This window comes from Seriola lalandi, unplaced genomic scaffold (assembly GCF_002814215.2).
Source record: "Seriola lalandi dorsalis isolate HSWRI2012SDOR001 ecotype SW California unplaced genomic scaffold, Sedor1 jcf7180002054312, whole genome shotgun sequence".
Taxonomy (NCBI): Eukaryota; Metazoa; Chordata; class Actinopteri; order Carangiformes; family Carangidae; genus Seriola; species Seriola lalandi.
Genome location: NW_019524865.1, coordinates 641066 through 655528, shown reverse-complemented (window position 1 = coordinate 655528; position 14463 = coordinate 641066). Strand labels below are relative to the sequence as shown.

Genomic DNA, 14463 nt, shown 5'->3' with positions numbered 1-14463 from the left:
TCGCCAGCTCCTCATTGAACACTTTTCTATGGCTGCTCTCTTGATTCATTACTCGTGTTGTTTTGTAAAGGCCTATATCAATGATCACAGTCAGTGCCAACCGTGGACACAAATGCTCCTCATTTCCTGTGACTTCTTGACAATAAATGCAACCCTGTGTTTCACCGGTGTGAAGCAGCAATAGCGGAAAAGGCCGATATCAACAAGATAAAATTACAAAGTGATCGTGGATTACGTACTGCATCAATTCTTCTTTAACACTCAACATTGCTGACAATAAAAACTGCTGTATAACATCTCATACAGACATACCGGTACATTTTTGTGCCACTCCTTTCATTAGAATGAATAAGGTGCCATCTTGGGACCTGGTGTCCAGCTGTTTTCATACAGTGCTTTGATGGGTGGGATGAGCACACTGTAACTTTTTGTCATCAAGAAAAAACATTGACTGGAGACATACAGAATTATTCCACACATTTTATTCATGAACACATTCACAAGCTCTCATTTACTTCCATCAATTTCCTTGTTAATGATCAATATTTCTCCAATGTCTGAATAACAGCATTTTCTCTGTTGAAATTTCCATCAGTATCATCATCCTTGTTTCTCCAGTGCACTTCTACTTCTATCTTGCATGCAGAAATCCAGAAAATTTGAGAAATAAAAACTCAAAATATTGCTTTTTTTCTCACTTGGCTGAGGTGGAAAAGTCGGTGTTCTGATAAAAAAAAGTGAAGCGCAACAAACGGCAATGGGAACAAATTTAGCAAATGAAATGAATAGTGACATAGACGAAGCGAGTGACTGAAGAGTCAGAAAAATAGCAGCAGCTGAAATAATCAGATCTGTTTGGACAGTCCCCAAATCAATACATGAAACAAACATGAAAATGCCATATTTCCATCATGTTCTCTACATTGTTTTACACCATTTGACTGGAGCTCTTAATCGCGTCATCTCATTGTGTCCTTTTCTTCTGCAATGGTTTAACATCACAGACTGGAGGATTAGTACCACCAGCTGCTGGCATATCAGTAGTAGATGGTAGTTCTGTTCAATTTTGTGCCGCATTTTTGATGGATACCCGGCTATTGACGATCTATGACACTAGATGCTTTTTGTGTCCTCCTGATGGATTTTTTTTCTTTGTTCAACAGAATCCTGAATAAACCACATTGTAATTTTCTTTGGGGTCTCCGTCATCAGCGACTTCCCCTTTGTCAGGCTGTTTCAGATTCCTCACAGCTCCAAAACTCACTCATCTCAAACTTATAGTTCATTTATTGAAAAGTGGTTTTCATTGCCACTATTTCATGGTAAAATTGAGATTTCAAATGTTGAGTCTGAGTTCCATAATTAGGGAACGGCACATTGCAGTCAGTGCCCTAACCATTCGAAGATTTAAACAGTGCAGTGCGGCTGGTGTCAGGCTCTAACTAACCACCAAACATACCAAGGTTTCTTCTAATGTCATTGTTGCTCTGTGAAGCACTGTCATTCTATTTTCTTTCATTTCATTGAAAGGTGTTCTTTAAGGACATAAAGGCGGTTTGACTTCTGCTGAGGAATCAATTAACCACTTAGCTGAAATGAAATACACAGGGCATTAATACATTAACTAGTTGAGTAGTAGATGAGTAGAGAAACTAAAGACACAGATGAGACCCGATATGAATGGTTTAATAAAATCATATGATACATCACAGGTCTAATGAACTTAAAAGTCATGGCCAGGATTACCTGAGCTTATTCCTGTGTTGTTTAAAAAAAATACAAAACCATAAAACTTAAAAGCAGTAAAACCCTCTTTCAGTTAAAGATCAAAACAAGGACGGTCCCTTTGCACCTGATTCAGCTCCAACCTGGAATGCTTTTCTTCCATTTCATTCCATACAAAAGCAGCAGAGGTTTGGACGTAAACTGAATTTCATTCAGCTGATGGTAGGAGTGACCCTGACTTCATCTTTACAGCTTAAATCTTAGAAATACTTTCTGATGATCTTTTAAATTACTAAATTGAAAGTGTACTGACTCAGACCATGAACCTAACACACACACTCTTTCAAAAAAAAAACTTTCCTGTAGAATGAAGCAGTGCAGTGCAGCAACAACTTTAACCGATGATACTGCGGATAAATAGCGTAATAGGAAACTTTTAAAAACAAGGCATGCTAACAGCAAATCAACTCTCTCATAATTCAAAACAGGAGTGGCGACAAGTGCCACTCTTAGTGCCAAAGTAAAAGCCTTCTCAAGTAAATGTTTTACCCTTTTCCTCCCACTCTTCATCCGTGGTTGATCATCAGGTTCTAAGAGAAAAAGAGACAAAAGAAGCCATTATTAGTCCATTTGCACTCCTGTCGAACCTTCTGACCTTTGAGATGCTCTTACGTCGCAGAGACCGTCCATGTTTTACACAAACCTTCCCAGTTTTGACTGACCACAATTGAAATGTCAGACCTGGTAATAGTATAGATTATCACAGTAATGGAGAGAAGTGAACTCGTTGACCGATGTTACTCAGCTCTACATCACTACTCAAGAGGCTTTTTCATACTGCAATATGTTGCAACAACACAAGGCCGACAACAAGATGAGAAGTTCTCACCACTTGTGTCTGTTGTCTCGTGTTTTTGATGCGGTCTGTGTTTGGCATTTGTTGTTAGAATTTTACAGGTCCGTTCCCCTTGACCTACAAAACAATCTCAGTCAGTTTTTCAGCTTTCACCCTTCAATGCACACAAAGTTTGGCCATGGACTTTTTTTTTTAATCCATTAGCTATTTGTGCTACTTTACAAGAAAAATCCCTTTTACAATAAAGTTCTGATTCGATGAGTTTAATATCCTTCCGTAATATTTGGTTTACCCGTTGTATCTTTGGTATTTTTAAGAGCAGGAACGTTGAGAATGGGGTGTAATCAGGGCAGAATATATGAAGAGAGGGTGTGTTATTGGCTCTCACAGGGCTCTTCTCATGTCCATTATTGTCGGTGCGAGTGCAGCAAATGCAGCAACTCTCCAGAAGGTGCAAAAATATAATTTTGCCCCTATATGTCTCAATAGTAGATGATGTAAATTCATTGCACTTATATTTGCGCTTTGACTGGTCGATAAGACATTTTATAGTACAAGCCACATTCACCCATTCACACACACATTCTGGTGTGTGCTGGGACAAAATCACAGTATTTTCTAAATTGTTGTAGGCCTACCTGTGGCCATTATCTACTGTAATGTCTTTATTTATTGGCTGATGTATGTGATAAGCTAATATGAGACAATAATATTGGGTTGGTTGATTTTTCAGCTGGGTTCTACTTCACAGAACAATAAAACTTTTTCCATCATTGAACTCTCTCTACAGAGTAGAAACATTTCAAATTCTTTGCTTTTCCACATTCAAAACCTTTTTTAAGTGCAAAAGGAACCTTGTGTGGAGGTTATAACTGATTGCTCTAACTCAAACTCTTTCCACTCAACTCTTCTTTTCAGAACCCTTTAATGAAAGCCTTTTTAAGGGTTCGGTGAAGAGCCTCCTGTCCATCTTTTCATCGCAGAGACTAGCCTTGAATGTGATAATCAGAACACCTCAGACTCAGTGACCTCTAAGGAAGCTGTAGTCTATCAGGCCTATTTGAAAACAGATACATGCCGGTGATCAAAGGGACGCAACCTCGAACCTTCAACCATAGATCAATGAAATCCTTAAAACCCAAGAAACACACCGTCCCTGACTGCACGTCTGACGCCGCGACTCTGAGCTACGACGCACGACCAAGAGGGCTTCGCTCAGATTGTGTTCTCTCCTGTGAAATGGCTATGATCAATTAACACCTTGAAATCTCGCCAAGAAGATCAGGAGAGAGACAACCCATAAAGTCAAAGTGATAACTAGCCAACATGAATAGAGCTTTTCCACGATCGAGACCAATTCCTATTTCAATAAAGCACCTTGTTAGTGAGATATTGAGTTTCAGAGCATGAAGAGGACGCTCATGGGCGTTTAATGGTTGGTGATTGGCTTTCTATGTGAAAGTCAATATACTCTTTGAAGCCTTATTAGTTATTACTCATGCTTTCCAAGGGAGACAATATCTAACAAGTCAGCTCGTAGCCATGGATGTATAACCCTGATTACAAGAGGGAGGCTTGACCGTGAATACTTCATCTCCCACACAGAATCCCAATAAACACAGAGCCAGACATACAAGGCTTTTTTGCTTGATTTTTTTAGATGCAGATGTGACACATTCAACTCTAGACAAATGCTCACAATAACAGTGCTAACATGCTGATGGCTAGCAGGTAATATTTACGTTGCCCCACTATCTTAGTTTAGCATGTTAGCAAACACACTATTGCTACTTAGAAGTAAACCCAAAGTACAGCTGAGGATTATGGGAATGTCATTTTGCAGGTATAAAGTATAGGACAAAATTAAATTTGACCAAATGGTCAAATTAATCCTTTTGGGGGGGTGATATATTCGGTAAAAACACAAATGTCAATCTCATGCTGGCTAGAGAAAAAGTTAGAGGATCAGGAAGTAGCCCAATCGGGCTCATCCTGTTCGTATGTACACAATTTCATGGCAACAGTTGTGGAGATATTCTAATCTGGACCAAACTGCCTGACCAATCATTACCCTGTGTAGCTAAAGATATATGAATTAAAACATTTTTTACCCTATACCTAACTAGAAAAAGATTCCTGGAAATAGAAAATAGAGCAATAAGTATCAAAGAACACAACACCAGATTATTTTGTATCGGAAAACAAGTAGGAGGAGTTGTGTGGTTTGTGTTTAGAAAGCTGAACTTGACATCCAGCAAACAGGCTGAAACCTGCACTGTTCTTTCTTCTGATAAGAAATGAACAGTGATTCCATATACCTCACTTTTCTAGTACGATATCAGCTGCATCAAACCATCTCTGCCTGCTGCAGAAAGTTGTGGTGTATGTGGTCTCCAGCCGTGCCAGTCCGTTTCTATTTCATTTCCCACAAAGTTAGTCGGACTCATATTACATTATTATACATTACACCCTTGGATAGTGATATTATTATTTTATCAGCCGTAGTTTTTATTAAGTGAAGTTGAACTATGGCCAAAGTAAAGTATCATTTCTTTTTGAGCTTGGTGACGTCAGACAAATCCCCCACTCAACCTAAAGCTCCAGCAGATGAACTCTTGGGGTCCAGACTGGAATATCAAAACAAATAGTGGATGGATTGCCATTAATTTTTTTTGTGACAACATTCATGGTTCCCAGAGGATAAATTCTCATGATTTTGCTGATCTTAACCTCTTGCACCTTCATATATGACATATTTGGTTTTGAATCACTTGTCTCAATAACTATTGGAAATTGCAATTTTTTAAATTAAAATGTTGAACTTTGGTTTATGATCGACTACCTGCCAAACTCATGCCATTCCCAACAGCCTTAGTTGTACTTTCTGTTTAGTACTAATCAGCTAATGTCAGCATGCTAACATGCTAACAGAGTAGGGTAAAGAAGGTAAACATACCCACCTAGGCATTGCAGTATATACATATATATATATATATATATATACACTGTATATATATATACACTATATACAGTATATATGTATATATATATATGTGTGAGTGCGTGTGTGTGTGTGTGTGTGTGTGTGTGTAAAAAATCAACACCCTTGTTGATGTGCTTTGGTTTCCCAGTAAGAAATCAATCAGGCTCAGTCCTGCTTGGCTTCAGAGGCTGGGCAGCGGCAGGAAGGAGGGTTGTTTCAGAGTGACCACTGGTCCCACTGAACCTCCAGTATAACTCCTGTTGCCCACGTGGAACGATGCATTGAGCTGAACTGACTGAAGGCCAGGGGTGCATTGACCCGTAGCCTGCTGGTAAAGTGACATAGACAGTGGGTATGTATGTACTATATGTGCATGCATGTGTGTGTGTGTGTGTGTGTGTGTGTGTGTGTGTGTGTCATCTGTTCTAAGCAATGTGGAGTTAATACCAGCTGTGAAACTCAAACCATTAAAACAAGAGAGAGACTCACAGAGCAGAGTGATCAATACAGCTCCCTTCTCCTGTCCTCTCATCTCATCCCTATGGTGCCCTCTCCTCAATTCATGTTCTCCTGTCTCCTTCTCATATTTGCTCTTTTCTTCTCCTCTCATCCACTCATCAATCATACACTTTTTTCTTAATTTTTTCTCCCGGCACTCCTCCCCTCCAACTACTTTCCCTTCTGCTCTAACTCCACATTTCACTGGATCCAGGTGGTAAGTGTTTATATTTAGTACAATAACTTCAATGCAAACCTGCATATGTCATTTACTGCTCACTTGAAAGAGAAATAAAGCAACAACTAAAAAAAAAAAAAAAAATCGCTCAAAGGAATGTGTGTATGTTCAAACAGAAAAACTGAAGGACAGGCGGTGGTGATCTTTGACCTGTACAATCACAGTGTGTCAGGTCAAAAACACCATCTCTGAAAAGTCGCTGTCTCAGCACGTCTCACTGAGTCACTGGCATCTTGCGTGGTGCCTTCAACTTTCAAGAAAAATTTTTTTTTTAAAAAAGGATTTTGATGCAACCTGCAATAACAGTTTAAAAAGTATATGAATATTTCCTGAGAAATACATTTATCAAGAAAAATTAGATTTGTAATAAAAAAAGAAAAAGGAACCTTCTTGTTTCTAAAATACAGAAATAAGAAATTCACTTAAAAAAAATCCTTTCTAAAACTACTTTAAAGATCTTTGAAACCTTAAAATAAAAAAACAGACATACTCTATGCATTTACTTTATACTGTTCTTATGTTTATATCTTATTCTTCTGATTATCATTGTCAGTATTTCAAGGTTTCCAAAGTCAAGAATCATCTTTGAACCGCAGCTTTTAAGCCAACATTCACAAGAAGTCCTTACAGTGTTCCGGTAAAAGGGTTTGAACATTTACTATTTCCCATTTCAACTGAGCAAACTTCACCTACTAATGAAAATCTGACTGAAACTCCAGAACAGAAACTAAGTGGACCTTGTGATTAGATTGTTTTCTCAAATCTTTGACATGGTTACCTCTGTTGAAGGACCAATGTGTAAGATTTAGGGGAATCTTATGGCAGAGATGGTTATAATATTCATAATTATGTTTATATTAGTATACAATCACATGAAACTAAGAATCATTGTGTTTTCATTTGCTTAGAATGAGCTACATGAGCTTCATTAGCTAGAATCTTACATTGGTCTAATTGCATTTGCACTGTCAAATTAATTTGTCTTGTTAAAGGATAAAGCCGGTGTTTCTTTCAATAAATATCATGAAAACAACAAAACCAATGATGTGTTTGTATAATTCTACTGTTTTTTTTCCCTATCGATGTGTCTCTGTTGCGCTCAGCTCAAGGCCAATTGGTTCCCAATGAAGATGCAAATCTTTAAAAAAAGACTAAGGAATACATTGCTTCATTTTTTTATGTAATTTGTTAAATCAGCTGGGCACTCTAGTTTTTAGCAAATGTCACTCAAACCGGAGGAAACAGTGCATTAGGACTATTTTCAGGGGTGGGTTAATATAAAATTTGGTCCTCTAATATGTATTTATGACAGCAGGATTGTGTACATTGTGTTGACTCAAAATACAGTGGTCATGTTCATTGTCATGGTCATGAGGGGACGTGTCACTGATGTGTCTATAACAGTTTCTAGGTAAAAACGAAGGTCTACAACACAAAGGAATAAGGTACGCACAGACAATACGTTGGTTTTGGCTTTGGTATTTGTTGACGATAAGAAAAATACGGTTTATCACCTGACTTTGTCAGTAATGACCTCGTCCGGAAATGTGTTTGCAAGGAAAAATGGGAACCTTACTGTTCGCTTCAGATTTTTAATAGTATGTAATGATGAAAAATGTCTGTGATGCAGAGGTTCAATGCCTTTTGATGAAGAGGGTGGTAAATGGATAGAGATGGAGGAGAACACATACTGCAAAGATTTTTGTCTCCACTAACAAAGTTCATTTCAGGCTGCCTAGATACACTGTCCACCTCTTCAAGAGGAACTATATATACATATATAGTTAGTTAATATATATAGTATTTTCATTATAATAATAATAATTATATTAATAATAACTTGGATTTTTATAGCGCCTTTCAAGGTACCCAAGGCCGCTTTACAGGGAAAGAAACACAAAATAAATAATGAACAAATAAATGAAAACTTGACGAGACAGAATAGGGGTGGCAGAGATTGGAGGAGATTGGAGGAGATGAGGCAGCTAGAGGCTGGAGGCTTAATCTGTTCATTATATTTTCAACTGATCACTTGCTCTAAAAACCAGATAAACTAAATTTACAATGATAAAAAAAGTGCTGTACTACGGTGTGAAAGTAATTAGTACACAGACAGGTTTTGAAAAATCTGTGCACTTCTACTGTATTAAAGAAAAAAACTCATAACTCACCCACTAACAAAGTAATGGCTTTCCCACCTGCTACTCTAATTGAAGACCCATCCCGAGTTAAAGTGAACCGAGAATACTTGCTGGGGTTACATCTCCCTGCCTCCTAGATATGTAGCGCACATTGGTATCTGGGCTTTAACAACATGTGGCTCTGGCCGGCAGCTCAGAGAGACAGCGTGAGGAGAGTGGAGAGAGAAGAGGGACAGAGGCAGAGCACAGTAGGAGATAGAAAGAGAGCGAGACAAACAACAAACAGTAAGTCAGGAGAGCTAGAGGAGCAGTACAAGTCTCCCCGCCCTACATTTTACCTGACCCAACCTGGGAGCCTTGACTCAATTGGAAATCCATTTTATCTGATGACTGGCAGGCAATTGGGGCTCCCAGGTGATAGGCTGAGGCTCTGTGGTTGATTGGCCTGACCACTCCACGACTCAGCGATGGAGGGATGGAGATGGAGGGGGATGTGGAGAAGAACACGTACTGCACAGATCGTCTCCACTAACAAAGTTCTTTTTAGGATACCTAGATAATCAGCTGTCCACCGCCTCTATCAAGGAACAACACGGGCAAACTACAGAATATTTTCATTATCAATTAATCTGTTCATTACTTTTTCACATAATCAATTAGCGCAAAACACAAAGATATTCAATTTATAATGATATGCAGCAGATGAAAACAACAAATCCTCACATTTGAGAGGCAGGAAACCTGTTTAGATTTTTAGCCGGATAAATGACTTAAATAATTCATCAATTACCAAAACATCGTCCAATCAGCACCCACAGTTCTCAGTAATCAGCATCAAAATCATGCAGAATCAGTGTGCTGTACAGACTACCTAATATTGTCCACGAAGGTTTTTAAGGATAAGATTAAACACCTCACCATGTTGACCGGTGTCTTTTAAACTGTGGGCAAGTTGCAGGGTTTCTGGTGTTAATATGCATGAGTTGTTTATAGACAGTATATAGAAAGACTTCCCGGGCTAAGGTGAATTAGAGCTGAACATGGTAAATTATACCTGTTAAACATTGGCATGGCAACTGTGAGTTCGGCCTAACAGAGCCAATATAATGGCTGTAGACTCTTTGTCTTTTTAGCCTGAGAAGTTCACCACTGCTTAAGAAAAGGAGACTTTTTTATAGACAAGAAGTGTAAGAAAATGTAGGTGACCCCTTTTGGATTGACCTGCTTTTATGTTTTAATTAGTTATAAAATGTGATCTGATCTTCATCTAAGACACAAATGAAGACAATCACAGTGTCCCGAAGCTAATATCATACAAATAACTATAGTGTTCTGTGTCTTCACTGAATTCACCCATTAAGCATTCATGGTGCTGGTAGAAAAAGTAAGTGAACCCTTGGATTGAATGAGCGGTTGAACCTCTTTTGGCGGCAACAACCTCAAAACAGCTCTTCCATTAGCTGCTGATGATTCAGGAGGGATTTCGGACCATTCTTCCTACAGAACTGCTTCAGCTCAGACATATTTCTCAGGACATCTGAGTCAGCGGCTCTCTTCAGGTCATTCCACAGCATCTCTATTGGATTAAGGTCCGGGCTCTGACTGGGTCACTCCAAAAGGTTGTTTGAAGTTTGCAGTGGATTTACTTTGATGTTTAGAGTCATTGTCCCGCTGCATCACCAGCATCTCCTGAGCTTCGGCAGGTGGAACCACCCTGACATTATCCTGGAAGAGAAACCTGGGGATTCATTTTCTCACCAATGATGTTCGAACTGTCCGGGTCCAGAGGCAGCAAAGCTTTTTGTTTTTCCCAAACAATTCAACCTTAGTTTCATCAGTCCATAAAGTATTTTCTCAGTAGTGTTGAGGAGTGTGAAGCTTGTCTTTGGCAAATTTTGGAGGAGCAGCAATGTTTTTTTGTTTTGTTTTTTTGGAGAGGAGCAGCTTCATCCGTGGTGTCGATGGCAAGACAACAAGTTCCATGATTTGTGTTTGGTAGACGCATCAACAGAGACGTTAACCAACTCCGATTGATTCCGTTAAGCGTTTAGCTGTTACCCTGAGGTTCTTGGTTACATTAACGATCATTTTGCGTTGCGCTTTTGGAGTCATCTTAGCTGGACGTCAACGTCTACAGAGAGCAGCCACAGAACTAAATCATGTCCATTCATCGACGGTCTGTCAAACTGTGGAGTGATGAATATCTGAACTCTTTGGGATTACTGTGTAACCCTTTCAGCTTCATGCAAATCAACCGTTCTTGACCCTAAGTCTTCTGGGAGCATGGTTCACCTCAGGAGATGTTTCTTATGAATAACAAACAAAAAATGTCTATAAGTACTTCTTTTTTTTTATAGCTCTAATCCATACCTCCTAATTCCAAAGGGTTCAATTACTTTATCCTGCTACTGTAGGTTACTGCTTGAAGCACTGAGAAGAAGTGTGCAAACCTAGCCTCTGGGCACTAAGTACATTATACAGCAGCAGGGCATGTTAGTGTAAACAGAGAGAGTGAACGGTTATAGCACATCATCAATTGGAAGCACAAACAAAGATGTGCTGGATGAATGATTTTACTAGAGTAAAAACACCACAAATGACCACAAAGTTCATTAGTCATTGTTCTAGAATAGCATAAATAATGCTGCATTCGCTACGTTTGCTAGGCAGAGAGTTGTAAGTAACTGAAAGCAACAACAACAACAAAAAAAGCAATTCTTTAAAAATTCACATTAAAGTCAACTTGTCAACATATCTCTGGCAGCCAACCATAACACAATGGTATTTATTTATTTACAAAAAGGCCAGGAATAAAAAAAAAAGAAGAAAAAAAAAATTGATCTCTTTTTGGAGTACAGGGTGTGAATTGGACAGCAATCACAAAGGAGAGGCAGGCTCCCACTCATAAAGAGAAAGAGGAGGTGGAGAGACAGATGGATTGAGTGACAATGGGACACAAAAGAGAGGCTGGTACAAAGTGGACTGTTCCGATAATGTTGAGGCTGCTTTGAGGCGACAAAAGCCAGTGAAAAACCCACCTAAAAGCCCTGCTGCTGTCCTCTCTTATCCCAGCTGGGGGTCTTTCTTCCACAAAACCTCTTCCTAAGCGCGCGTGTAAGGGGGCGATGAAATGCTGACCAGATTATTGGTGTGAAATGCACCCAGGAAAAAAAAAGAAAAAAGAAGAAGTGTGTCGATAGCTTACGCAGCTAAGGGTGCATTCAACAGAACATAATACTGGGCTGTGCTGAATTATTATTAGGACCCCCCATCAGAGAATGCAGAAAGAGAAAATGAAAGTAGGGGGTCTGGCGGTGTGAGCAAAGGTCAGGGTACAGCTAGCGAGGGGTACAAAAGCTGGTGAAAGTGCCTCCCTCAGAAGGCAGTTATGAGTGTACCCCCCCCCCCCTGCCTCGTTTGAAAAGCTTTGAGGTGTCTGCGGGCCACCGGGGACCTCGAGGCAGATGAAAGAGGAAACAGAGGCACTAGATTTGGTTTGATGTGCTGTTCGATTGCACTCTGCAGCGCAACAAAAGACAGGGAAATGGGACTTACAGGAGAGGGAGAGACGGAAGGGGAAGGGCAGGGGCAGACGAGAGAGGTGGCAGATAGAGACCCAGCGAGTGTTACGTCTGAGTAAGAAAGAGTTCAGTGTGTCACTCAACAGTGGCTGAGAGTTGTGCGAGAATGCACATTTGTTGTCGCAACTTAACAAAGATGTCGGGCAGAGCAGCAGCTACACTCTACAAAAAAAAATAGTTTGCATACAAAAGGGCAACACACAGCGGCAGCACACAAGCTGACACGCATTGCCACACCAAGTAACAGTCAGTCCTGTTTTACAGCAGCTGCACTGAACCACTTGTTCCGTCTTGCTGGCGCGCCCAGTGTGCGTCTTGTGCATCCTTAAATTTTTCAAAAAAAGGGTATCCCAGCAATTGTGTGTTAAAGAATTCACAAGAGTTACTTACATGTTGTGAGAGACTGGACCCTACGATTCCCATAATGCAATGAAATGGTGTCTTTATGTCATTAGACCATCCCTGTTTTAGAAGAATTTTCTGGTGTCAAGTCTCGAACCCTGTCAAATATGTCATCCAAGTTATCTTTTCAGGGGCGCCTCGGTGGCAGCGGCCATGGGTTCAAATCCGACCCGTTCGAATCCGAGCCATGACCCTTTGCTGCATGTCATTCCCTCTCTCTCTCTCTCTCTCTCTTTCTCCCTGACTTTCCTGTCTCTCTCTCACGTCACTGTATGAATAAAGGCAAAAATTACTTATTTTTTCAAACTCTCTTCAAAGCCACAAAACTCAAACAACTGTTGTAAACAGGCTGAGTAGTGCTCATTATGATGAATAAACAGAACTTCAAGTGTAAAATCAGTTAAAGCTGTGAAATCTTGTTTGATCAGGACTTTAACTGCAATATCTACCGGTTGCTTATTTACACATCCAGCTGTTAAAGAGCAGCATTATCATTCGTTGGAAGTTGTATTGGAAGACAACGAACTTTGTTTCAACTCAAGTTAAGTTGATAACTCATGACCGTTTGTTGTTTAAACTCGCTTGCTCTATCTTGTCAAACAAACATACGACTCTTCACTAAATCAACTCAAGTTGAGGTAACTTCAACTATATTAATACCAACAGCTATTTCAAGTTAAGTAGACAAGTGTGTAAATGTTTCTACTAGATATCATCCTTTTCCTGACTAATAATGGCAACTTTGCCAGTTTAACTTCACACTGAGTCATTTTAAAACTCATCCGTTTAAAAGTATGAAATTTATTTGAGCAAGAACAAACTTTAACATTAGTTTTTGGTACATTTTCAAAAAAAGAAGTGTCTCCACCTCATGCTGATAATGGAGAGGTAGAGGTTATTGGGATGAAAGCAGTTCATATTTGGAAGACAGACTAGCCACTTATAGGAAAACAGAAAGCTGTTAAAAAATAAAACATCCTTGCTATCAAATCAATATCCAGGTTTCTCGAATGTATAACAGAACCGGGAGAGGGAGGTGTAGATAGAGTAAGAGGCATATGTCATGTGTAGTCACAGTATGTGGAATATTAACAGATTAATAAAATCATACAAGTAGACAAGGCAATTTCATGTGTATGTTTCAAGTCCTAATACATAATTCAACAGAAAAACACTGCCATCATTTCTCTTGGACTTAGTTTTTCACAACCGCTTATCTAAAGCTTCAGGTTTCCTCTTGATAAGAAAAAGTTGACATACCTTTTTGACCTCTGAATTCTTTAAACAACTGGTGTTTTGACCATGCTGATCATTATGCAAGACTCTTTCTACAAGCAACAAGGACAATCATGTCAACAGTGCAGAATGACAAAGGTTTCCTCCATGTACATGCGCGAGGTGTTACAAGTCCATACATTTCTGCTTCTGATATTTTTCGGCAGTACTTGCCTTTCGTTTGACACAATTTTAAAACAGCGTGAAGCAGCTTGAGATGTTCATATTACTCCTTACCAGCATTCAAACTTCGAGTTTATATTGTTTTTGACCGCTAATTTTTTTTCCATATTTTGTCCACACATTACTTTCTATAGGGAAGTAATGTTGAAAACTGCAGAGTAACAGTTTCCTCCCAGCTAAGGCTTGAGATGTGTAGTCATCAGTCTATAAACCACAGCTCAGCAGTTTGTGTGTAAGTAGTATCCTAGCTGAGCAGTGGTCGGGTTTCATCTTCACGATCACCCTCTGCAGGAATTTAAATGAGTGCTTCATATCGCAAGGGTACTCTACATTAAGGCAGTACATGGTGCCCATTAGCATAGCAAAACTATCGCTGGGGGATGAAGAACAATCGTCTCCTCCACCAACACGGCCACAATGAAGCTTTCAAGAGGAAAAGCGTCATACATGACACCATCGTGTCCAATCAGAACTCCGTCCCCTTCCTGAACTCATCCAAGGTTTCGCCATGAACCTAAAACAAATGGACAGATTTAATCCTAATATACATTTTATGTATTTCTAATAAACAATATGCTACA

At 39.4% G+C, this 14463-nt stretch overlaps 1 protein-coding gene across 3 annotated transcripts in view; it reads right to left on the bottom strand.

Moving 5' to 3' along the window:
• Positions 1–464: 464 nt before the first annotated feature.
• The window catches only part of LOC111655269 (MICOS complex subunit mic25a-like), a 78693-nt gene continuing 64694 nt past the window's right edge, over positions 465–14463 (bottom strand). For 2 of the 3 annotated variants that reach the window (XM_087174084.1, XM_087174085.1), the window contains one exon: positions 13210–14396. In XM_087174084.1, coding sequence (XP_087030210.1) covers positions 14349–14396 — 48 coding nt within the window. In that variant the 3' untranslated portion in view covers positions 13210–14348. Of the gene's footprint in view, positions 2316–13209; positions 14397–14463 lie in introns of those variants that run through there. The other variant, XM_023406601.2, reaches the window with a different exon arrangement.